A 26,630-nucleotide genomic window follows, 5' to 3' on the forward strand; every position below is an offset into this window, starting at 1 on the left:
TAAGCATGGAACATGGTGTATCACGGTCCATGCTTATGCTTCCAAGCCAATAAAAAATTCCATTCAATATTTAAGAAGTGACCAAATACATCACAGAGATGAACAGTAATATTTTTTTATTATTATTTGACTACGTAATCGCTGAAATCTCTTCCAAATATTGTGTTCCTTTTCCTCTAAATACTTTTATTTTTCGGGTTAATAATTGATTTGTCAAGATTACCTACCTTTTATTATTATTTACTGCCTAAAATGCTGAGGGAAAGAAAAAATCAACAGTGTTAAAAGTTCTCCAACTTGTGCTTGACATTGTTTTTATGTCAGACCTAAACAAGAAAGGAGTTTAATACTAGTGCTAGATGAAATGGAAGACTAGACACATCTCAATTACATTAAATTGGATTTCTGAACATTATAATTTGTAGGAAGGGTATAGGCACCGAAATCATTCTAAGCAATACAAGCTCAAAAGAAGAACAAGAATGAAGAAGCAGAGGTCAATATCTTAGATTTCGTTTTTGAATGAATAGCGGCTTGTGGTGTAAAGTGAATGAACCAGCCAGATCAATAATCCAGTGGTTCACATTTTAGTGTTCTTATTTTCAATATTCTAACTTTGAAAGTATTTTCTAGAAAAGAAGCGAAGATTGCTAATTTTTTGTTGAATGAAGGCTTGTTTGGTTCTTTAGAATAGCAAAGAGGCAACCGAAATAGTCAGTGTATATTGTGATAGCCAATCTCGTATCTTTCTTAGGCTGATTTTTTTTCTTTTTTTTTTTGTGGGGGGGGGGGATAATCTTTGAATCTGATTTGCATCTAAAGGTTAAGTGTTTAAATTTTAAAGAAAAACTAGTTTTAAAACATATTTTTATTTTTGCAAAATATTCTCCATACTATAAGTGAAGTGATACTTTAGGTTGTTCGTTAGAATACATTTTATGTTAAAGACACCAAGCAATTTTATAAGCTAGGTTTTCAATCATTTTTCCCAAGTAAGCAGTTGCCTCAGACCTGAACTATGTTCAGGCACAAACTTACTTGTCTGTTTGCTTACTTGGGAAAAAGGATTAAAACCTAGCTTATAAAATTGCTTGGTATCTTTAACATAATATATACCTAATGTAAAAAAAAAACTTTCTACAGAATACATTTTAATTTATAAATGTTTTCCTTGATTTAAATTTTCTTTTAATATCAAAGAAGAAATATTTTGTAAAGTACGTCTTTCATTGAATATTTAATGAAAATAAAACTCCACAACTTTTTTTTTTATGTACTGCACTTTTATTCTGCTCTGCCATATATTATAAAATCTTAGCATAAAATATATTTCATCTATTTTTCCCTGGGTTTCCGCTTCACCGTTATGCACATATCAAAAACAACAATATACTTTATTATATACATAAACTGATGCAGCAGTCTTGACCCGCAATACAGGCTATATACACAGCACCAAGAAAGCAGCATTCGAAATAAAGTTCTTTGACGAGACCTCATGGAGGGAGAGGACGGTGTGCGAGGTTGACTCCTTGTCATTTCAAGGAATGCATTAGAACAAGAGATCTATAAAGCTGCAAGAAAATAAAGAGAATAAAAAAAATAAGTTCGATTATTTGCTACATTAATTTTCAGTACTGTTGTTAAATTGGCATCAAGCGCCATCTAGTGTTCGATAGACAAACTAGACGCATGTAATGCAAGCCGAAGTGAAAAATGTGTATCTTGACAAAACTTTATTTGTACCTACCTTTTATTTATTGGGATGAACTACTGAGAGGTTCACCATTTACCGTATGCACCGTAACCTCCATAAGCTCCATGAGCACCGTAGGGAGCTGCTCCATAAGCTGCATACGGCGCTGCGGCATAGCCAACTGGTGTGGCGGCAGCAAAAGCAACCTTTCCACCAACCGGACTATAAGCAACAGGTCCAGCATAGGGAGAAGCTATGTATGCAGCTGCGGGAGCACTAGCAGCTGTACCGGGTTCGTTGGTCTTTACTGCTGCACGGAAACCATGGGCATCGGCAACGTATTCGACGTGTCGGGCGCGGCCATCAATATCAGTTAAGGTGTAACCTCCTTTCTTGTTTCCGTAGCCATCTCCTGCTTCCCAGCGACCATTCGTGGCTCCAATGCCGTCAGCGATCTTGTAGTTGAAAGCATAGTTTCCGAAATCCTAAACGAACAGAAAAATAATAGTTATTTTGTTTACAAGAAGATACATAATTATTATTTGATTTACAAGAAGATACATAATTATTATTTGATTTACAAGAATATGCATATTCTTGTAAATCAAATTACAATATTACTATAAAACTAGTGCACGAGAGTGTTAAATATGATTAGTTATAGATAACATGAGCTTTAAAAAATAAAGAAAGAAAACTAACTTTCACGTTTAGAGAGTTTAAAACATTTTCAACCTTCCTTGTGGAAATATATTTATTTTAATTGCTGGGCATAAAAACCTACTCTTATGTTTTATTTTTACAGTTTGACAAGTCGATTACCACATGAATTCCTGAATAGTGTTATATGACGTTTGCAAACTTGAATGTTGCTATGTAATGCTAGTCGCTATGCAGCGTATAGTCGTGCCAGTCGTGCTTTCAACTTTGAACACTATGATATAGAAAATGAGAAATGTACAACAGTTGCCATGGAAATGAATCCGAAGTTATGACTGAAGTTAGCAGTTACATTGATGACGAATTATTGCCATAACATTTTAGTGTGAGATATATACAGAAACTGTTAGCATGACTCTGTCAATGATTTCGTATAACTTCGTAATATGTGGTGAGTTGTTGTTAATCCAAGCAAAAACAATTTCACCCATGTTGCTTGAAAATCTTATTTAGGTACTATTACTACTAACTCGATTTCTTTTGCATAAGATAAACTAACTTTGCAGTGGACAAGTCACCTCGAACAAAGTTCCTCAACTAATCTAAGACCTGGATAGACGCTAATTTTTACTAACTTGGTCTCAGAAGTTCACATTGGATGAATTTATAGAAACTTACGTAGAAGAGAGAGGGTGCTTCTGCAGAACTAAGTAAAGATAGACTTTTTTTTTGTTTTATTTTGAATGTTTGGTTATTAAAATAAACTGAAAAAACAAGATAGTTCTTATTGAGCGCTGAGGTCAAACTGCCTTTCAGCTAGAGCAAGTTAAGCAAAGTTTGCGAATAATAATAAAGAAAGAAAAAAAAAAAGAAAAAGCGGGTACACTACCGTATGAAATTATAAAAGATAATATTTAATTATACGTTTGATACTTACATCTTGTTGCCTAGAGCTAACACTAGCGCCACCACCATGGACGTAGGCGCTGGCAACAGCCAGAAGGGCACAAAATGCGACGATCTATGAAAGAAAAAAAGGAATGAAAGAAGCATAAAGAAGAAATACGGGATATAAACCAATTAAAATGACTTTTAAATTTTGTTTTTGATTTTACAAGGCGAGAAAGAGGGTGTGGTTGAATATGAAACGATTAACCAAAGGAGAACCAGAAAGGCGATTACCAGTATTTGAGTTAGGAAAGGAGAAAATAAGAAGTAAGAAGGAAAGAAAGAAGGAAGAGGAAAGGAATAGCATACAACACACAACAAGAGAAGCTGAGATGGTCTTCTTACCTTAGCGAACATGGTGAGGATGGATGTACTTCGTACTGGATGGCAAGCAAAAGGAGTGAAAGTCTTTTATAGTCAGAAAAGTTCTATAAAAAAAAAAAAAAAGGAGAAATCTGCCCTGGGCCATCCCAGGAAGTCCTGGTGCTCAACACGAACCATCCACCAAGAGGTCAAGAATGGCACATGCATTCAGAAAAGTAAGTCACAAGTCACGTGACCTCTTGTTTCCATGACTGTATGGCCCCCGCTACATTTTTGTTCCGACCTTCCCCTATTACCGCGTTGGTGGACCCCACCCGATTCATTATTGAGCACACCTGTGTTACTCCCCCCTCCCCTTCGTGTGAAAGTAGAGTTGCCAGCTGCTTGCGCGAACGTCATGGTGCCATGACCTTAACCTAGTTTGGATCTTGCTCCGTACCATGGCTTTCTCCTTCCGTCTCCGCCTTAATTACGTTGGCGAAAAGACGCTTTACAGGCATACGACGACCTTGCTCTGGTTCGCCGAACCCCGCCTTAGTAGGAAGTATTGTACCACAGTATTGCTTACCACAATGGGTGGGAAATGTGTGTGTGTGTGTGTGTGTGTGTGTGTGTGAGAGAGAGAGAGACGAAGAGAGAGAGAGAGAGAGAGAGAGAGAGAAAGAGAGTTAAAGAATACGTAGAAATCGATATCAATAGATAAGGAATCTTTTTTTATACGATGTCTTATTTAATTGTTTGTGGGATCCTTGCGGTAAGCGCAGTTTGATTTCTTCAGAGATGCCTTCATTCTTAAGTAATAATGGCATCCGACGAGGAACTCCGAAATAAATAATTTATTTTCCTTAATACTTTTATTCTTCCCTTACTGGCTTTTGCTTCTGTTGGATTAGTAACGGTGGTAGACAAAGACGACACCCTCAATTAGTGAATAGAGTACTTCATCTGTCAATAATAGTTTTTTTTTCTTCTTTTCTTTCTCCTAAGTTTTTTTAGAAGGAGAAAAGTTCTACAAAACTTGAATTTCCATTGTAAAAAAGACCAAGACTAGACACGACACAGTTTATCGAGAAAGTTTGCTTTGAATACTAATCAACCTTTCTTTTCTGAGTTCATTTTGCTAATGGAAAAATTTATCCAGTAACATAAAAATCTCGGAGAGCTCCTTATAAATATGGAATATTGTTCAGAAAATGTATTCACTTCCGTCTCCAGTCGATTAAATAAGACATATAGTGGTTTTGAGAATTCGCTGAATCTCCTACGCACTTGAGGCTTGTGAAGATTATTACTGCATCCCTGGAAGTATGTGGTTTAAGTACGTTGTAGCGTAGATGAATGACACATTTTTTACAAGGCTCAAAAATTAATAAATAAAAGATTTACAAATATATAATTTTAAGAATGTTCAGAACCTCATCACTCGGAGTTGATTTCATTCATCTTATAACAAAGACAATAGCCTTCATAGCGCAGACAGTTTCGATGATACCCTTCGGTTGAATAAACCTGACCTAGAAACCCGTTTAGATCGCGAAGAAGCTTGATCAGGGCTCTTCAGTTGAAGGTAAGTTAGCCATTGGTGGATTTTTCCTCCTGCATGCAAGCAAATCAGCCAGGAACACACTTAATTTACACACAAAAATACATTTGAGAATAAGATTAACTCTCCTTATTCTATAATTATGGTTACAAATGCTAAGGATACTTGTGCAGGTCATGGGCCTTAAGTGTCTATATAGATACCATGCGTTATTGTTATTATTATAACGCACAAAAGCCAGCGTATCTGACGTTTGTATCCATAGCTTTCAGCTGCCCAAAGAAAGATGTTCTAAGTTCAATTGTAGTCGTTGAATCAGAAGAACTTTTTTTCTAACCCCTTTCTTCAACCACATTCTGAGTTAGTCGATCTCTGGCACTGGCAAGCGAGTTCTTTTCTCCTGGAAACTCAGGTTTTTCTTCCATAAATTCAAGAAAATCTACCCACACTATTTCCGAAAATAACATATTAGGATTAGTGACCCCGATATTGCACTTGTCTGCTATCTCTTCACTTAATGCCATTTAAAATTAGTGACAGTCTTCATTCAGCTGTCTCTGATTGACTTTGGTGGGATTTGACTTCTCCCTTAGGCTCCAAAAGTTACATATATCTATATCACGGCCTCGTTGTAGTCCCTATGTGAATAAAAGGGATTATCGGATTTCATTTATAATAAACAGAAGGATTTTCAAAAAAGAACATCAATACACAAACCCAAGGGTTGAGCTGTTGGGATGGATGAATTAACGGCAAGAGAGTTAAATCCATTAAATGGGTCTGTTATTTTTGTTGGATGCAGATACTTTGTCTGTATCAAGAAGAAAAAGAAAATTTCTCTAAAGTCCATCTGAGTTCTAGTGATGCAACTTCAATTAAGGTCTACTGAAATGGTGTTCTTAAAGATTATTTCCTACTAAAGGATAAGCATGTTGTTTATTTCGAGTCCACCAAAGGGAAATTAAAATCGAAATCATTCAACATTAAAGAAATGTTAGCATGAGAACAAAACAGGCCATCTGGATTAGTGTAAGGATGCTGACAATAGATATTATAAATACTTTTTTACAATCAAGATTAACCATATAAACTCAAAGAGATATTATGCTTGTCTAGAGCAGGCTTTTCCAAACATTCCCACTATACGTTTCTCTAAACATTCCCACTATATATCTGATCACTACACTTTTGGCACCCATAAATATACAAATAGCTGGTCGATGTGAATTCATTTACTGACAATGAGTAAGCATAAAAACCAGCTGCCTACTGATTTCCTAAAGGTTTCTAAATGATCTCTTTCTACCCTTGGAGAATGAAGAAAGTGAGTTGGAAGATTTGTTTATTATTTTACGCAAACCTATAACTTGGTATGGTTTGCCATTAATAATGATCTGAATGAAATCAAAATTGAGATCATTAGAAAAATCTTAGCAGATGTCGTTAGTTCCAAAATTGATTATATTCTATCCAGAAAGAATCAGTTGTTATTTAGACACTTCTAATCGTTTTATTAATTTTCGCTATTGAAATGGTTCGATTAATAAGCAACTTGAAATTAAGGACATATTTTAGTGGAGATCCTAAATGACCAATGCATATAAAAAATGCATTCAACCAAAATGGAGTTGCACATGGGTGTGAACGGACGTGCAGACAGACAGCAAACTAAACGGAGCATTTACGTCTTTTGAGAAGTGTAGTGGAATCTAATGAATGACATAAAATCTGCCACTTTATATGAAGTAATATCTTCTGGTGAATGAATAGTTGAAATAATAAAATAATAATAGATATAGTTTCATTATAGATGATGGCCGAATTTTTTGGATAACCTGCCTTAAAAGCTTTTTTCCTACTGGCATGATCAATTAAATTAAATAAATTTAATTTAAATAATAATCAAAAAATCCAAAGTAATCAATAAAAGTCCTAAATGGCAAAAATATTATAAAAGCTTGTTTCTTAACCTAGCGTAAACGCTCATTTTTCTAATAACAAAATTTAATTATTATAGAAATGAAATTTTTTCATATGGAATATGAATACATATTTTTGCCATTAGTAAAAGGGACACAAATAGGTTGCAGCAAATGGGATTAAAACTATAAGAGCATTACTTGCCAAAAGTGGCTATGCGGCCATTTGGGAACAGAACACCAGAATTCATTAAGATTTTGATGAACGAAATTCTGCCTTAGCAAACATTTGTTGTGTAGCTCGATGAGATCATCCTTCTTCTTATCAGCATCATCCATCACATCCAAATTAATTTGATTCGTAGATGTACGCCTTTGACAAGCTGGCCGTAAGTGAAAGCAATGTTTGTGCCTCCACCACCATGTTATCACTTGAAACGAATATTTGGGAAAGGTGGATTTACTGTAACAATACACAACTAAAAGATTCTTTACGCCTCCCTGTCTGTACCTCCGCAAGGGATGCACATCTCGCAGTTTTTTTTTGGGGGGGGGGGGGGCTGACGTAGGGGAATACACGCTCCAAACAATCCCTAGGTAAAAATTAGCGATCATGGCATGTTCACTCAGGAGGGAAGACCAAATTATGTCCATGAGAACAGTCTCCATACGATGATTCCGTAAACTCAGGCCTATTTCAGATCAACTGTGCAGTGTAGTTGGCTGGAAACAGACTGAGTAGTCACAGTATATTGACTCATCAGTGCATTTCCCTTTTGCTAATCCTTCTCAGTAGCCTTAAATTTATAATTGTTTGGATAGATTTTAATTGCGCGGGCAAATATAAGAAGCCTAAAATTAAAGTTCTTTTCTGTAATTTTCTTTTATACATTTTCTTTTATTTATTTATTTTTGTATTTAGGTTCCGGCTAATAGGAATTATTGGTGAGTACGGAGGTCCGAGCGTATATATAGTTAGGAAAAAACGGTTCAGGATAGGCAGGCTGCTAGATCAGTCCGCCTTCATAATAAGTAACATATGTCTCACTAGCTCGTTCAAGACCATCTCCACTAATTCAGAGAGCTTGAAGTCGGGTCCCACATATCCACATTATTTATCAGGCAGATCTAATATTTCACAAGATATTCTACTTAATTATAATTACTCTTCAGCAAATGTGATCATTGCATAAATAATCTTTAATTCATCATCATTTAATCATCATTAATTGGTCCGTGAGGAGTTTTAATATCCAATGCAATTAATTTTTTTTTTGTATAAATTTATTTAGGTATTATTTATTTTTCTGCTGTAATACTGACAATAAAGCAAAAGGGAGTTCATTCATGCCGTTACTATTTCGCGATATTAGATAAAAAAATTAGTTATTCGCCTGTATGGAGACGAATAAGTATACACGCATGCGCTCTGTACAACGCCATCTGCAATCATCTCATCTATAAAACAAACAAACAAACAAACAAAAAAAAAACTTTGACCTGTATGAAAAGTACAATGCTAATATTTAGATTAATTAATCAGATAAGAGGGGAAATCTCTTTTGTTGGAAAGATTATTAGGATACAGTAAGTGGTCGCTTTTTATATAAAGATTTTTGAATTTTATCTATCAACAGATAAAATTCGTGATAATATTTACAAAATAAAACTGAAATTTAAAATGGTGTAATGTAAACGAATAGCAACTTTAAAAAAAAATAAAAATAATAATCATGTGACACTGAAAGGTAGGAGGGATGGGGCCTACGATTTCCATTTTTTGACACTCCTGCAATTGCACAAGTTTTGAAAAGAGTGAAATTGGCTTACTGGAGTGAGAATTCAGGTCACTTTCGAGCTAAATAGAAACGTCTTCCTTTGAAATGTGAGTTTTTTTTTTTGTTTTCTTTTCATCTTACAAACACAAATTATCTAAGTACGCTTCCAAACCGCACACACTGAACACTAATGCTGAAATACTTTTCCAGATCCTCTCCTTCCCCACTCCTACTGTTATTGAAAAGACTTCATTAATTTAAACGACAGTTTAACAATTAACTAGAAAGTCCAGCTAGACACTTGCCGAATCCACTGCTTTGCTTCCTTTTTCATTTCATGTACTTCTGTAGAACAACCTCGCCTATTCTGCCTTCCACCAAAGAATTCAACCTTCAGCTAAGTAAAAAAAAAAAAAATAAAATAACAGGTGAACAGATTCGTTCTTTCTTTTTATTCCACGCGCACTGATGCGTTGTAGGTTTTCCGACCTTTCGTACTAGGATCAGTTATAAATAAATAATTACAACAGAAAAACAATCTATGCGAATGCACAGGCAAAGCATTATTCTGTTTTCCTGAACACAGTTTTCATGGTGAAAAAAATAAAGAAGGAGAAGAATGAAACGAAAGTTCTAAAAATACAGAGGCTAAATAAATGTTTAAAATGATATCAGTATTTTTTCAACGAAAAAAAAAAAAAAAAAAAAACAACAAATTTTGAGATCACCCTAAGGCCCTCAAAACTGAATTTTATTTCCTTTTTTTTTTCCACTATGACACCACTACTACCAATACAGGAAATGTATCTGGACTATTTACACAAGCTTTTAATATTGCAAGGCATAGACTGAACATTGACAAACGAAACAAAACAGATAATGTGTTAAAAAAATTGTCCCAGAGACTGATTACGTATTAGCTGTCTTTCTACTACGTTATGCTCAAAGCACTGGTTTTTCCCTTTTCACTCGCTTTTCAAGGATTTCATCTATTCTGAATGTAATAGATACTTCAGTTTTTTGTAAAGTAACAATTTTATTGGAATATATAAAGGAATTTCTATGTATAAACCCATGAACCAAAACATTATGGCACAAAGCCTGTTTCAACCAACCTGCTATGCGTTTAAGCTCGGTTTTCTGTTTACTTATTTGGCACCTGCGCACAAAACGATTTTTTCATCGAAAACTTAAAAAGAATGAAAAACACGACACAGACTTTTCCGCTACGAAAGTTACAAATGCACGTCCATACTCGCAGACAATAACCGCTTCAAAAGGTGAAAAAACTATCGGCGTTTCTGAATTACAGTGATTAAACTTGGCAGATTGCGTGTCATTTAAGAATCAGGTTTGCAATTTTGTCGAACTGATTATTAGTTGTAAGTCTGCAGGCAATGATTATCGAATTCAACGAATATCTACCCGTCAGGGATGTTTTTCCGATACTCGTAAAACAGCCTTGAATGCTTTACGGTCGTACTAATTCGGTTTGCCGTGGTCTAAAGACCTTGAAAAAACTCCTAAGATACTTCCTTAATGGAGACGGAGAAATACGAGGTGTGGGTTTTTTTCCCCTTCGTTTCATTTTTATATTTAAAGGTCACCAGTTGGAAAAACATGACAAATCAAGTATTCACTGTGGGAAATTAATTCCTTGTGGAGGTTACGTGTCATTCAGTTGTCAAGCGACACAACAGGTGATTTGGGATTGTCATACTATTGTCTGCATTTATTGTTCCCAAGAATCTGTCACTTGATCAAGTAATTAATAGATAGAGTTTGGTCCGATGAGTTTCGTTTCTTTGCAAAAGCTAAAAGGTGTTCCGTTCACGTCAGAAATGTTTTGTTCTTATCTGAGTTTTCAATTAACTGATCTTCTTCTTCATACAAGGAATTGTCCTGACAATCTCCCTAAATATGCTTCCTACTCATACTCTTCCGTTATCAAGAAATGGTATCCAATAATTTCCAATTAATTAGTCAGAGAAAATAAAATAGGCATAGAATTCCAATCCTCGCATCTAATCTGATTGTTTAAAATCTACTAGTTCGTACCAGGGAAGACCCATCCCATTCGCTTTAACATCTTAAGAAATACCTTCTTAGTCTGATAGCATTAAGATGACTACAGACTCCACACGTGATAACCCCACAGATCTGAAGACACTAACCATAAACAAATATATGTATCCTTCTCGTTAGTCGAATTCGAGAAAAGCGTGAAACTCATATTGCATTTACAACTATTGCCATTCAAGCAATGACATTAAACTATTTTCCTCAAATTTTAAATACTCGCATGATGATATAAATAGTGTACTATTAATATCCAAATAATTAAGAAGTTATTTTAATTTCAGTCATACCAAAAGGTTTACAATAATCAGTACAGAAATTCATCCTGCCTTACTCATCAACAACAACTAATGTGGCTGTTCACTGAGAGGGGCGAGGCCACCCTAACCTGTTTCTTTCGCCTATTGCGAAATCTGCCTTTAGAATCATATTTACTTTTCGATTGGAAATATTGGGTTCGAATCTTTTCCAGACGAGAGGAACCTTATAAAGGTTTTCAAGGAAAGATCTCATACGGAGGAAGTGGGAGTTTTCTATCGTAATGAAGCGAGTTAGGCGGTCTCGTTCTGAGGTGAGATTTTTCCCTCTGGAGCTTGAATTTTTCTGGCTGGCGAATTTAGTCCAACCAGCTAACCATCCCCTACTTTCCTTCACTTTTAATCTGTAATTCGGTCAGCAATGGTATTTTATCAAGGATGGAAGAGCCGCCATTTTAACCTGCAAATTTTGTTTGTATTTGGCTTGATAAAAAGTGAAATAGTCAAGATTCAATATGTACATTTTAAATTATTTATGACTGCATCCTGAAAACACATTAGCCTTAAAATTTTGAATTTTTTGCAAAAATACAAATTTAAGGAAATCTAAAAGAATAACTGATTCATTTCTAGTTGCGTAGGATCCAAAAAAAATCTCAATGAATCGCAGAGATGATATTTAAAAGAGTAGCTTTTGGATTAAAATATCCAGAAATTTCTAATTAACACTATACCTTGACAACGATCCATTATAACAAGTAGAGTGGAAATTAGAAATTAGTTTTAAGCCATTTTTAAAGAGGGGAGTAAGGTATTTTGAAAAGCATGCAAGAAAGTCAATTGGATGGACGCTTATATGGCCCTGTTCTTGATTCTATCCATTTATAATATGCATAGAATCAAGAAAAACCGATATAAATTGCGAAATCATGATAGAAACAATGAACTAAAATACAGAACATTTATAGACAAGGTGGATCATAAGAAAATGTGATGGGCTGAAATTTTTAAATGCTTAAAAATGCGAAGATAAAGAGAAAAAAAAATGAATTGCAAAGCCGAAGTTGAAAGAAATAAATCGAAATAAATCGTTGAAAGAAACCAAATCATTCATGGAAATATTTTGATAAACAATCACGAAAATAAAATGGTAGTCATATAATTAATAGTAAAAAGAAAACAGAAGATAAACTAATAATAAATTAAACAAATAGAAAACAACAAAAAGAAAAAAGAAAAATAAATGCAAACATAAAAGAAAACGTGCTTGTTTATTGTTTATACAAAGCAAGTCTGAAAGCATTACATTTAGCACAAGACATTGTTTCTTAAATAATGATAATATAATTTTCCAAAAGGTGTATCAGGTTAGTAATTAGCTTGACGCGAGAATCCAACCATCAACGTCTTGCTCGCTGCTGCTAAATTTCAGGCAATGAACTTTTAAAGGTAAAATAAATAATCACGTTTATGGTTCCAATGAATGATTCATATTTAGTGTTGTAATTTTCATTGTTCATTAATGTTCATAATGTTTACAATGAACATTAATAATGTTCATTGTTAGAATCTGAAATAAAGTGACCAAGAGCGAAGTTAATTCAGTAGTAAATATCAATAACTAGGAATAAATTGTAAGTACAGCAAAAATGTTTAATATAAATAAATATGTTATAGATTGTTACAAAAGGAATAAATATTAAATAAAAACTGTACAATAAACAATGTAAAAAATTGAAAGCTAATCGATGTTAACCCTGAAACTCCCATGAAATAAATAAATATTTCAATAAAGATTATTGAAAACAATAATTTTTGCAATTATTTTAACTGATTAATTTATTAGCATATTACTTTTAATTATTTAATTTATTCGCATATGATTTTAGTTAATTCCTTTATCAGTATTTTAATTAATTTCTTAATCGCGTTTTATTTTTTTGCTTTATTTAGTTGCTTGATTTTTTATTTCTCAATTTATCCATTTCTTTTTCTCGAAACACTTCGAATCATGCAACAGATGCAGGTGGAAGTACACTCCAAATCTCCGGGAGGAGATTCTATACGCGGGTTAATGCCCGTAGCTCTTTTCACAAGTCCAATACTTCAGGCAGATAAACTCGCTTCACCGGAAATCTAAGATCTTATGTAATTTGGAAACTTTAAAATACAGAGGGTGATGGAGCGTTTGATGATATAGAGGGATTAGTAACCGGTTAAAGTAGAACACCGAGACCCCTCGTTAAGATAACGACTGAGCCGATATGTTTCTTTAGAGCAGCACTCCGAAGGTGACCTCGTGATATATGTGTGTGCCAACATGACACCTTTGTCCTATAGCAAGTAAATAGCACCGCATAATTGTGCTGAAAAACGATGCCTGCCCCAGTTTAATTAATGCATTTTTGGGAATTGGATAGGGTGGGGTGCGGAAATGTTTTGGGTACTTACGTACAAAATTATCTGGGCGCGTACCCAAGTCAAACAAACGAGATTGCATCTTGCAAATGTGATCTGGATATTATCATCAGATTGTGTCGATGACCTAACAAACGCTTTCATTTCTAGCACATCTGCACAGGAATAATAAAATGTGAAATATTAAAAATCACCACCATTTAAAATAGTTCCCATATTTCCACTTTTTTATTCTTAATACCAAACCAAATAACTGCCTTTTTTTAGTCATTTTAACTCTCATCTCTAGCAATGTACAGTACATCATTTTAATTTTATTCTGGTGTACTGTTGTTCATTTCTACTGTTTCTATGGTAACGTTTGGAGTACTGTTGTTCATTTCTACTGTTTCTATGGCAACGTTTGGAGTACTGTTGTTCATTTCAACTGTTTCTATGGCAACGTTCAAATTCCTCACAAGCGAAGAAGTGCTTTATTATTATTATTATTTTTTATTGTTTAGTCATTTCAATCTGCATTTTCTAGCACTGTACAGAAAAAATTTAACTTTATTATTTTAACTCATACTATGCTTATTTCTACAATTTCCTTGGCAACGTTCAAATGTCAAGGCGTCATCTGGTGATGTGGTATGTGGGACATGTATTGTTGCTATTTTACCATGCTTCTTACTGTTACATGGTCACACTTCAGAATGGATGTGAAATCAGTTGTTGAGGGTGGGTAGAGTGTCAACTAAATCGTGACTCTGCAATGAAGGAAGTTTTATATGGTGGCTTATCTTGGTATTAATTTAACTGAAAGGCTGTTTTTATGAGAAATATTAGACTTCAATGATCATAGCATGGCTTGCATCGGGTTGTTCGTGGTAATTAGGCCAAAAGATCACTGAGAGGTGTGTAATGTCCGAATTAAATCAAGTTGAAATCGTACTTTTATATTCTTGGACCAAAGGAGAATGATGAATGCCAAGTTTTTGTGTTGTCGTCCGAAATAGTTAGAATCTGTTCGGGTGCAGTGACCTCTTTCTGCTTATTACTGAAATTCATATTGTTTGAAGTACCTATATAGGTTAATGCGCAGAAGATAATTCTCTTCAGATACCATAACACTAGGGGCGAGTTTCAATCAATTTTTTTGTCACTCAAATTTAAGGAAATGAAATTTTAGGTGGTAACGTTTCGAACCCTAATATAACTCGCTTTTCATTCCATTCTTGTTGGAAAGTGAATATATAATTAGAATGAAAATTGCGACTAAAGTTCATTTCTGGAGGGTGAAACTGTTTATTTATCCCATACAGATTACGATTTTATTGAATGCAGAGGTAAATTTGATGTATTTCAACCACATTAGAAATAGCTGTGTATTGATTGGGTCATCTATTAGAACTTTTATGAAATATAGTTTGGAATGAGCAACTCGTCTAGAACAAGGGGCCGGGAACTGGGAGCTGTGTCCACGCTAAATAATAATAATAATAATAATACATAAATAAATAAACACTCATTGAGTGAAACACACGTATTTGATCTTGGACATCGATTATATTGGCAGTATAAATTCACAAATCAACCGATTTTTTTCTCTTTTTTTTATCAAGTTAAAATCAGAAAAAGTACAACAGAAAAATAAAATAGCAAGAATCACTATTTCAAACAATCAATGCCAAATAAAATATATCTATTTCATATAAAATTGGTTCATTAACCCTTCTTGTACAAAATTGCTGCATGTGTTAGGCTTATTTGGGATTTCAGCTTTTTGGTTTGTTTGTTTTTTCTTTTTCTTTTTTCTTCGGAATTTTGAGAACGCTTGTAAGACCCTGTCTCAAGTACCCCAGGAACTTCAGTACCATCCTCGTTCATCTTGCAAAACAAACAAACCTATTCAAAGACACGCGCGATTGATAGATTTACAACCTTGCCTTAGATGCTTGAGCGTAATCCTTAAATAATAGCCAAAAATTTTTACGTTACGATAAGTTATCGTTATTTAGAAGGAAAAAAATGAACACTAAATTCATGTGGAGGATAAGGACAAAGGAAACTTATCAAAGGACAAATCATGAACTTATTTCAGGAAATATCTGAAATAAGTTCATGATTCATACAAAAAGTTTGAAAGACTTTCTGTAGCGTCTCCTAGTGGACTGCAGAGTTTTCTCTCCTGGAAATTCCAGTTTTTTCATCTCTCAAAACTGGCACATAGGCCAAAAGAACATATGCACTTAAGCCTCAGAAAACACGCGCTCCACAGCCTTAATTGCTTCGACCGTAAATTCGCAAACTAACCAGCGTCAGGTAAGTGGGTCCTACGGTACCTTTTGGCTGGAAAGACCTTGAGTTCGAATCATGTCTAGGATGATAAGAACTGCTCTAAGAATTTTCCCCTGTTCAGTTTAAAGCTTGATCGGTCTCATATGTAGGTGAAACAGTTTTTCCTCAGGAAACTCAGGTTTTTTTTTTATAACGAAAAGCAGACTGGCTGGCTAGAAGACATACGCAACAAATAAACACAATACACTAATCTCATAGTATTAGTTGCTTCTGCGTAATTACCAGCAACCACAAACGCAAAAGTTCTAAAGAAATCTGAAAAGTGTTATTCTCGAAATGGTGTTTTCAACTTTTGGATTGATGATGATGTTGAAGGATCAAGAAATTTGGTTTGTCCGTATGGACGGTTAACAACTCCATTAACTAACCACCGAGCTAAATTTTAATTAAAAAAAAACAGTACGATTCATATCGGTAGTAAATTAAAGTATAAAGAAAGTTTCTGCAAAAGAAGCCACTCGGAAAGATTAAGGCCAATTTGATTGCCTACGTCAGGGGTCGTCAACCTTTCAGATAGTGCGGGCCGCATTAAAAATTTCAATGAAGCTCTTGGGCCACTAAGCTATACTGCGGTATTTAGAATTGTAAGATGCTTTCCAGATTCACAAGGAACGCTGTGCATTTGATACTTTACATAAATCCTATAAAAATAAACAAACTCAGCTTTAAGAGCGTAGATAGAAGTTGGGTTCATGATAAGTAAATACAATCAATACTTGAAAAAATATAATTTATTGAAGAAAACATTCATTTTTTACAATGTCAAAGGGAAATTTTGCAATGCTTTTCCTTGACCAGCTTGTCGATGTTGGCATCACTGTTGGTCCGTAATCTGAGTTCTTGGCTTGGACTTCACATACTTCATTCTGGAGAAGAATTGCTCACATAAGTATGTGCTTCCTAACAAAGAGCACATCTTCAAAACATGCCGAAGAAGATTAGGAAATGTGTCCTCAGAAATGTAGTCTTTGTAAAATGTAAGCAAGGGCACATTGAAAATTTTTCTCTCAAAGAAGAGCTGTTTTGGAGCTCCATTTGTACTGAGCCTGGCATTTCGGCAGCATTGACACTGAATGGCATTGAAAATAAATCTAAAGAAGACTGTCGGTTACGAAAATTACTAAATCTCTCTTCGAACTCACTTCGCAACACGACTAATTCTGTAGCGTATTCATCAAGAGACGAACAGTTGGATTCAGCGAGAAGCTGAAAATGAGTTAAGTTTTTTTTTTTTTTTTTTTTTTTTTTTGCGAGTTGTGCTTCCCCCCCCCAAAGTTTGAGCTTGGCCACAAAAGCTTTGATGTGATCAAACAGAGTGTGCATCAGTTGATCTTTGGATTGTAGCGGCGTATTTAGGTCATTGATATGCAACGAGTTGTCAGTCACAAAGGCAAAGTCTGTCATCCACTTCGGATCGTTGAATTTCGCAATCGGCTTCCCCTTGGTTTACATGAACTGCTGTATTTCGCTCCTTAGATCAAAGACTCTTTTAAGAAACTTCGCTCTGCTCAACCAACGCGCATCAGTATAATAAACCACATCGCCGTGATCCGCTTCACACTTTAGGTCAAAAACTCTTGGAATTGGCCAAGAATCAATCCTCTTGCCTTAATAATGTTGACGACAGCCACAATAACTTTCCTGACATTCTCAAATCCAATAGTTTTCGTGCACAAATTCTCCTGGTGGATTAAACAGTGGTAATGGACAAAATATTTTCCTTCTAGTTCCGGTTCTTTCCGTAGCAGCGCAACAAACCCTTCATTCTTTCCCACCATAGCAGGGGCACCATCAGTTACTATATCCTCGAAGTTGGTTAAGCTGAGGTCGAAACGCTGCTGGAGCGTTTTCCTGGCGGCTTCAAGAACATCAGTGCCTTTCGTCGTTCCCTTCAGTTCTTCTGTCACAGTGAATTGTTGATCAATGCCACGGACAAAGATAGCCAATTGTGCTGTATCCTTCGCATCTGTGCTCTCATCTAAAGCAAGTGAATATGACTCCGACGACCGTTTTTTAAGTTCCTTCAATGTCATTGGCAAGTTCTTCGACACGTCGTGCTACAGTTACCCCAGACAAATTCGGTTTTTTAAACACTTCTTTGGACACAGAATTTCCCCAGCAGTGATGAGACACTCTTTCGCAAACTCGCCGTCCAAAAAGGCTTTTGAGTTTTTAGCAATTTTTTTTAGCTATTACATAACTTACTTTGACGCACGCTTCGCTCCCTTTCCTCTGACTTTTAAACGTACCCTGCTGACATTTTAAATCAATTTGGAGACGGTCCACTTTGTCCACACGAAGCTTCCCTTGAAATTGATCGAAATTGGATGCATGCTTTATCTCATAGTGTCGATTTATATTGTATTCTTTTCATACTGACACTGACTCACGACAAATTAAATACACTGACTCATCATCGATTGGCACAAAAAAGTATAAATTGGTCCACTTTTTATTAACCCCCACCCCTACAAGAATCACTTGATTTACGCTTTTTACTCTTAGACGCAAATGACGGAAGGTGACCCCCCCCCCAAAAAAAAAAAAAACAACAAAATGATCCAAAATGGCCATGTAACAGTTATTATCCACTGAATATGTCTCACACTAATGAAAAAAGTCTGGCAATATATAAAACCACAATAGGCTATGGCTAACCCGACGAACCTGCGTGCGCTTATACACGAATATCACACTGTTCACGACTGACTGACTGTGGATGAGATCCTCTCGTATTTATAAGAAAATAACGAAGTATCGAGATCCTTCGAGAAGTATCGAGATCCTTCGAGACGTATCGGGAAGGCACTAGACAGCGCACTCGAACGAACTACTGCTTCAGCCATCTACCAGCGACGTTAGTACTAGTACTTCAGTACCGCTTGGCGCTGGTAGATGACTGAAGAAGCATGTCTATTTAATATTTTGGTTTTGTGTTACCAAATGCACAGCGTTCCTTGTGAATCTGGAAAGCATCTTACAATTCTAAATACCGCAGTATAGCTTAGTGGCCCCGCGGGCTTCATTGAAATTATTTTTTATTCAATCGCGTTTTAATGTTAAGTAGTTATTTTTTCAAAATGGCTGGCGGGTCACATGCGGCCCGCGGGTGATGCGTGAAGATCCCTGGTCTACGGATTCTCCAAATTTATTTACAAATGATTTTTGGTTTTTTTTTTCGAACGAAAATTTCTTGAAAGCATTCAATGGTGCAGAAAAGTTCTTAAAAGAACTGGGCGATGGACTGAGTCCTTGACTCTTTATCCCGTCATCTGACTGAAGAGAATCTGTGTGGATGGAGTGTTATCCGAGCCTCAGTTTAAACTTCATTGCTACAGCATTGCCATTCGTTACCCTGATTAGTAAGTAAAGGGTAAAATCTCAAAAAATCGGACGATCTCTAGGCCACTCCATAGTGGGCGAAAGACCGTCCATATCTCAGCGTTGGTTCCACTCAGTGACGGGCTCCCCGACCACTGAGCAGAACCGCTCAAATTCCGAGGAAAATAATTCACCGGCAAGAACCCCTCAGCGGTCCCTGCCGGAGAACACCTTCCCCGGAGACTCAAAGTACTCCCTTATGACAAAAACCTTAAAAGAGCGAACTCAAAAAGTCATCACCCAGGATAACAGCAACAGCCAAACCTCAGTTAACTTCCTTGGTTCAGCATTGCCATTCGTTACCCTGGAAGTCCTTAAAAGGACTTTTTTTTTCTTCCAACTGGCCTGTTGCAGAAAAATGAAAGGGGAGAAAATTCAAAGAAGATTATGAAAAGGTTTAACAGGTGTATGAAAGAATTGCAGTTTTGTTAACTTAAAATCAGTTAAATTAATAAATTCGAATAGAATTTAACTAATGATTATATTTTACTTATTTTTTATTACTCTATAATCAAACTTTTAGTTGTAAAAATTAAAAACATTAATTAGATTCTTCATATTTTCTGTTCTTATTAATCTGGTGAATATCTATTCTGGTCAGAACTACTAGCATGCATATACCGTTTATTGGGGAATAATATACTCGAAAGGAGCATCCAACAGTCGAAAATTCATCTAAGAAGAGGTCGTTGAAAATGTGATAAATTTTTGTCAACAAGATGATCGACTTTTATTTAAAAAAAAATGGTAAAATGTTAACTTCATTTGGTGTTTATTTTTCTCTGCTACGTGCTCAAAGTAATGAAACAGTAGCAATTTGCAAATAGGATACACAATTATCCCGAAGGCGTCAAAAATCCTTGACGAATACTAAAAGGGCGTGGAAACGGATGTTGTGCTTGCACATGCTAAAGCAGTTTTCAGAAATGGTTGCTGGTTCTCGGGGGAGGGAGAGGGGGGAGTAAAATGGATTCCATCTTTTCAATAACAAAACACTTGCATAAAATACTTGATCACTTTTATTTACTTACTTAATAAGAATGCGATTCAGTTTTTTTTTTTTTATCAGTCTTTGAAATTCTGTTGGTTTATTACTAATTTTAATTAAAGAACTAAGTCTAGAACTGAGCTTACGCTTCCTGCAAAATGCACATCAAACGAGGATGAATTGAATTTAAAAAAAAATTATAAAAAATCGCACATTTATTTCATATAAAATAAATGTGAGGAACAATAACGTAATTAACGATCAAAAAAGAAGGGAGAAAGTAGAGAAAGAAAGATAAAAAAAGGAGAGAGAGAGAGAGAGAGAGAGAGAGAAAGAGAGACAGGTTTCAATGAATGCATGCAGTGAAATCATATGTTAGCAGCCGTCATTAGGGTAATCACTTTCCCCTGCAGTCCTCTAAGATTTCTTTCATTAGAATTCCGAAAATGGCTTTACTTCCATGAAATAGACGGCCGCTTTTAGGTCCCCAAATAACGGCTGCCCTTCCATACCGCACGTGTCCACTCCTACCGCTTTGTTCCTCCCCCCCCCCCCTACTCAGAGATCTGTGGCGCATTCTTCTCTTTAATCGCTGTTTTGCCTCCTCCCCATCAAGGTTTTCTCTTGTGTGGAACGATACGGTTTGCACGATCAGCAAACGGCAGGTCACAGGCGTGGCTGACGGCGATAGTTGCCGTGAGAACATTTAGAACGGTGAGGTAACGCAGTTAGCGTTTGTCGAATGCAGCGAAAACAATGCATGAAAGCCCTCCGTCATCACGACACTGTGGAAACGTAGCCTCAACTTATCTGATTTCTTTCCTTAAAAATAGAACCGCTTTGTGGAAAGAAAGAAAGTGTTACGGTACCTTCGTCACTCAGGTGTGAAGCATTAGCACTCCGTTCGGTCGTGTAGGTCGAATTCGGGTTTGTGTTACCGTAATAATGATTTTTGTAACTCGACAAGGTAAGGACACGTCGGTTGATTATAAGACAAATGGAAAAGATAAGTGGAAAGAGATAAATAGTAGAAGGATGGATTGAGATCCGCTCGGATAACACAATTAGCTTCCTATTTATTGGGTGACATGAAGGGGGAGAGTTGGTTTAATGAAAGCATGTTTGAAGATGCCTAATGAATGACAGCGAAGTACTTGTATTCGATTTCTGCCGCCAAACTTTGTTATTTCAATAATAGGTGACAGAAAAAAGAAATGCATCGATCAGAGAAGGTACAATATTTAAGATATTTTAAATGGAACAAAACAAAGAAGAGATAAATAGAGAAAATATGATGAACAGCACAATAACATTCTCAATCTAAAAAATCTACAGACCCTTATTATAAGGCCGTCAGCCAGACAATCGAAATCTCTTGCCATTGCTGTAAAAGGCTCCAACTAAAACTGATTACGCCATTTAATGTTCGATCTTCCGTAAAAGGAACTGGCCTCGTATATGAAAACATCAAAGCAAAAAGCAAACTATCATAATTTTTGTACATCGGGGACCTTGAACTATATGCAATCATGGGCTACTTTTACTTCATAAATGTGCAAGAGTTATCAAATGCAAGTTTCCATGCTAGGCAACAATATTAGAAATGCACTGATTCAAAAACAGAAGCTATACATGAATGAAATGGACATAGAAGAGGAATGGGAAAATTTGAAACAAATCCTGGCAAAAGCAGCTAAAGAAAGCTTTGGAATGAAGAGTAAATGGAATAGAAAAAGAGCACCACGAAACTGGGACAATGAAATAGAAAAGATAATAAAAACACACACACACACAAAAAAAAAAAAAAGAGTTACCAGAAATGGCTCAATTCCAAGGTAATAGAAACAAAAATAGAGTACAAAAGAAACAGTGCAATTGGAAAATGAGAAGTAAGGAAAAAACACACACACACACACACACACACAGAGTGAGAAGGATGGAAATATTTTGTAGCTGAAGTAGAAAAGGATATAACTAAGCCACAACCAGAAACTTATAAAATAATAAAATACATGAACAAAGAAATAAAAGAAAAGGTAAAAATAAAAACAATAGATTTAGAAAAATGCGTAACTTATTTTGAAAATAAAAGACAAACTACCAGGAGAATAGAAGGGATTCCGAAAAGGCATTTTGCATTGACTCAATTTTTACTCTAAAAATATTAATTGAAAACAGAAGAGAATTTGAAAAAGAAACACAGGTGGTCTTCATTGATCCACCGTATAACCTCTACTTTTGTAATATATAGATAAATAATATTATAACAATCTGGAAACAGTATAACCCATTTGGCATATAAATAAACTCACAAATAAAGAGCGATACACAATTATTTACAGATGATAAAATTGTATTAGCTGCATCCGAAGATGATCTACAGGGATCAGTGAAATCATTAAATGAAATTTCAGAACAATATATAATAAGGAAATATCAAAAGTAAAGATAAAAATAATGGCTTTGAAAGGAGTAGTCTGATCTGATTTTTCCCTTTCAGTCATTTCAAACGGTAAGTGACTTTGTAGGCGTTGCCCACCAAGTATTCCTGGTGAGATTTCTACAGGGTAGTTCACCATTACTTTTCCCCAACCTACCTATTTTATCTGGACTTGGGACCGGCATATGGCTGGAACGTATTCATGACTGTAATCCATGTGTGTGTGTTCTGGGGGACGAAACACCCGAGTTTCCGGGTGAAAAAAACCCCTACCTCCATATGAGACCGGCTAACTCACCTTTAGTCAAAAGAGACCAGATAAAGGTTCTTCACATCACTAACGGGAATCGAACCCAGGTCTTTCCGACCAAAGGGCTTCGTCTATACTGACTAAGCTACGGAGGCTCGAAGTAGTAGTAGATAATTAAACATTAGAACAAGCAAATCCTGTACTTTCAAATACCTGGGATGCGACTTACCATATGAAGATGATAATAATATATAAATTAAAATATCAATTAAAATTAAAAAAAAGTAATTTTAATTGTTTTTAAATTAAAATTAAAACTAAAATCAAAGCAAACGGCATAATAAATATAAATAAGCCATCCTTGGTACAAAAACAAATCATAATAAGACTATATAATGTTCTGTCTCAACCTACTTTATTAAATGGAATTGAAACATGGAAATCATGAAAAAGAAGAATGCAAAACCGATCCAAACAGCAGAAATAAAATTTCTCAGAAAAACAGCTGGATATATCAAGTGGGACCACAAAACAAATGAAGAAATTTTACAATCCATGAATATAAAACAGTTAACCACAGTTAACCACTATATAAGTAAATAAGTAAATATAAACAAAAATGGTTAGAACATCTGAATCGAATGGACAATAGCAGACCGCCAAAAATACTATACGGATATAAAATAAATGGAAAAAGAAAAATTGTATGACCAAGAAAGCAGTGGCATGAGATCGGAACAGGCCACTTAGCCTAAAATCCATGATAGGAAGAAGAAGAAGATAATGTGCAACACTGTCTATGGTCCAGATAAACTTTATTCCAAGACGAATCTCACAACTCCATAGGAATCCATAAAACAGACTCAGTTTTGAATGCTCTCAAAACGAAAACAAACTTGGATATCTATAAAGAGTTAGAAAAGTACAAATTCCAAAGAAGCAGCAGTCAATACATGGACCCACATGCATGCAAATACAGAGTAGGAATAACTGACTAGAACGATTTGGAAACACGTGAACGTAAAACAAGAAAATGAGCCACGGTTAACCATGTCTTCATCCCTGCAGTAATATAAACTGATTATATCTGTTCGGAAAAAAGTATAAGACATGACCACTTGGCGAGGACTGGTGTGTGGCACATCACTGAACAACTAGTGACCATGCGGCATCTGTTGATGTCCAATGAATAGGTGGATGGATACCTGTCCAAGAAAAGGGGAGGGAACGGACTTTTACAAGTCAGTTAAACAACAGTAGAGAAAAGAGAGCGTTGAATGACTACATAAAGGTGAGCACAGAATTTCACTAAATATCACAAAAAAATGAATAGAAAGTAGGCATTCTTATGACTTGACAATGCTTCATCCGTCTCTATCAAGAAAGTGAAGTAAGTGTGATACTTGGTGAAGAAGCATTACAAATGAATGAAGTAAATGCCAAGGTTAAAAGCATCCTTGACGTTTTTCAATATTCTCCCAAATCCGACCAGAACGAAAGAAGAACCAGAAAAACTGATGAGTTTTTCTCTGCAAAATTAATGAGTTTTTGCAGCACTTCTACGAAACTGTTCCAACGGATTATAAACAAAGGCATCATTAGGTTTCCAAAGCTGCACATCGGGACTCATTTAGCAAGTATGATTTCCCAGCTTGCAATTTCAATTAAATGTTTCTGGGAGCATACAATTGAAAATAAAAATAGGATAATAACATCGTCCCAGCGCCATATCTTTGCAGGGATCTCTACTGGCTCCATTGCTGTTTTCTGTGTACATGTCAGACATCCCACACAATCCGATGACTTACATTTTGGCCCTGTATGCGGACGATACGGCAATACTAACCAGAACTCTCAGACCCCACTTCGTTACCACAAAGCTTCAAGACAACCTTCTAAAGCTGGAGGTTTGGTTCTCCAAGTGAAGATTGGAAATCAACCCCCTGAAAAGCTCAGCGGTTCTTTTCTCAAAAAGGCCAATGTCTCCTGCAGGAGATGTGTTACTATTCAATACTAAAATTCCCTGGCAGACAGAAACAAATTACCTGGGTGTGATTCTCGACAAAACGCTATCTTTCAACCAACACTCAAGTCTGCTTGCGCAAAAGCATCTAAAGTCATAGCTCAGATCTATCCACTAATTAATAGAAATAGCAAGCTCAGCAACAGAATCAAATTGTAGCTATACCAGATGACGATTCGTCCTATAATCACCTATGCCTCTCCGGCCTGGAGCCACACCTCTAATGCTAACATTATCAAAATACAGAGAGCGCAGAACAAGTGCTTGAGAATGATTCTGAACACCCCGTGGTATGTTAGAAACAACCAACTGCACAGAGACACAAATATTCCCTATATTCTCTCTTTTCTACAATCCTTAGCGTCCAAGTTTTTTCTAAAGACGTCCACACATCCCAACGATTTGGTTCAACAAGCTGCAGCATACGAACCAACGGACATATTCAAATATAGAAGACCAAAAGCTATATTAGCCTCCTATAACGATGCATAATCGCCATGCCCATTCAGGGCGAGCAATCTGCTCGTAAATTTTACCCTCACTGTAACCACAACAGATAGCGGGGAATATGAAAAGCATTTTGCTTCACCCTTAAAGACATAAATGTCAATTGTCAATTGATTTAATGAAATTTTATTATAGCTATTTTCTGAGCAATTTTTATTGGTGTAGCTCAATTTCTATAATTTGTTTATGATTTAATGAATGAAAAAGATGGCGGCTCGTGTGTTAGTGTTTCGTGTTGTGTATTGTTGATGAATTGTAATTTGATTGATATGTTTTTACGATTTATTTATTTATGCTTATTCATTAGTAATAGTAGTTAATTGCTTGCTACCATAAACAGTCACTTTATTTTCCATAGTGCTTTATCTAGGTAAGACATTTGTAATTACATGGGCGATACGCTAGGCCTACTGCCGCTAGTATCGCCACTGTTTCTTATAGTGACATTTTACTGCTGGTAGACACCTAAGAGTGTCCACGGGATTTGCTAGTGGACCCTCAGAAGTCCACAGGATTATCTTTACCTGCTCGGGACACCTGACAAATCTCTACTCTTTCTTCATCTGTGTCTTAACAGATTCTAAATTATTGTAATGGCAAAACTTCTGAGTGAGACCAAATTCGAGGAAGTACATGGAATTCCTCAGACTAGGAAAGCTGCTGAGTGATAATTGGCCGGAAAAAGTGAAATTGTATGACACGTTTCACCCCGAATGTGTCTCAGACGTTGTCGCTGAAGATCATTTAGATTCAGTGCCTTCTACTCCTTCAGACTTTGTAGAAGTGCGCGCAAGCAAAAAGAAAAGCGAAGAACAAGAGAAGAACTGCACAATGACAATACTGAAATGGAACAGTATTCTCAGGGTTCGGACGCCGCTATTTCTCCCAAAGAAAAGGTGCCTCCGATCATCCTTAGAGAAAAGCAGAAGTGGGCAGCTTTAAGATCCACAATGTCCAATCTGTATATTGGCTTCATTAAGGCTAAAAACATGGATGAAGGCATAAAGATCCATCCAGCAACTGTGACAGACTATAGAAGGTTGACCAAACAACTGGACGACAGAGGCATCCAGTATCAT

The 26,630-nt window shown here is 35.8% G+C and overlaps 1 protein-coding gene across 1 annotated transcript in view; it reads right to left on the reverse strand.

The window, feature by feature from the left end:
• Positions 1-1,782: 1,782 nt before the first annotated feature.
• Positions 1,783-26,630, reverse strand: part of LOC150110222 (adult-specific rigid cuticular protein 15.7-like) — a 40,176-nt gene continuing 15,328 nt past the window's right edge. Inside the window, exons 2-3 of the mRNA XM_090393555.1 lie at positions 3,294-3,377; positions 1,783-2,181 (exon numbers count right to left, since the gene is read on the reverse strand). Coding sequence (XP_090249681.1) covers positions 1,783-2,181; positions 3,294-3,377 — 483 coding nt within the window. The remainder of the gene's footprint in view (positions 2,182-3,293; positions 3,378-26,630) is intronic.

Source organism: Typopeltis vanoorti, chromosome 1, assembly GCF_054136105.1.
Source record: "Typopeltis vanoorti isolate ZY-2024b chromosome 1, IOZ_Tvanoo_1.0, whole genome shotgun sequence".
NCBI classification, from domain to species: domain Eukaryota; kingdom Metazoa; phylum Arthropoda; class Arachnida; order Uropygi; family Thelyphonidae; genus Typopeltis; species Typopeltis vanoorti.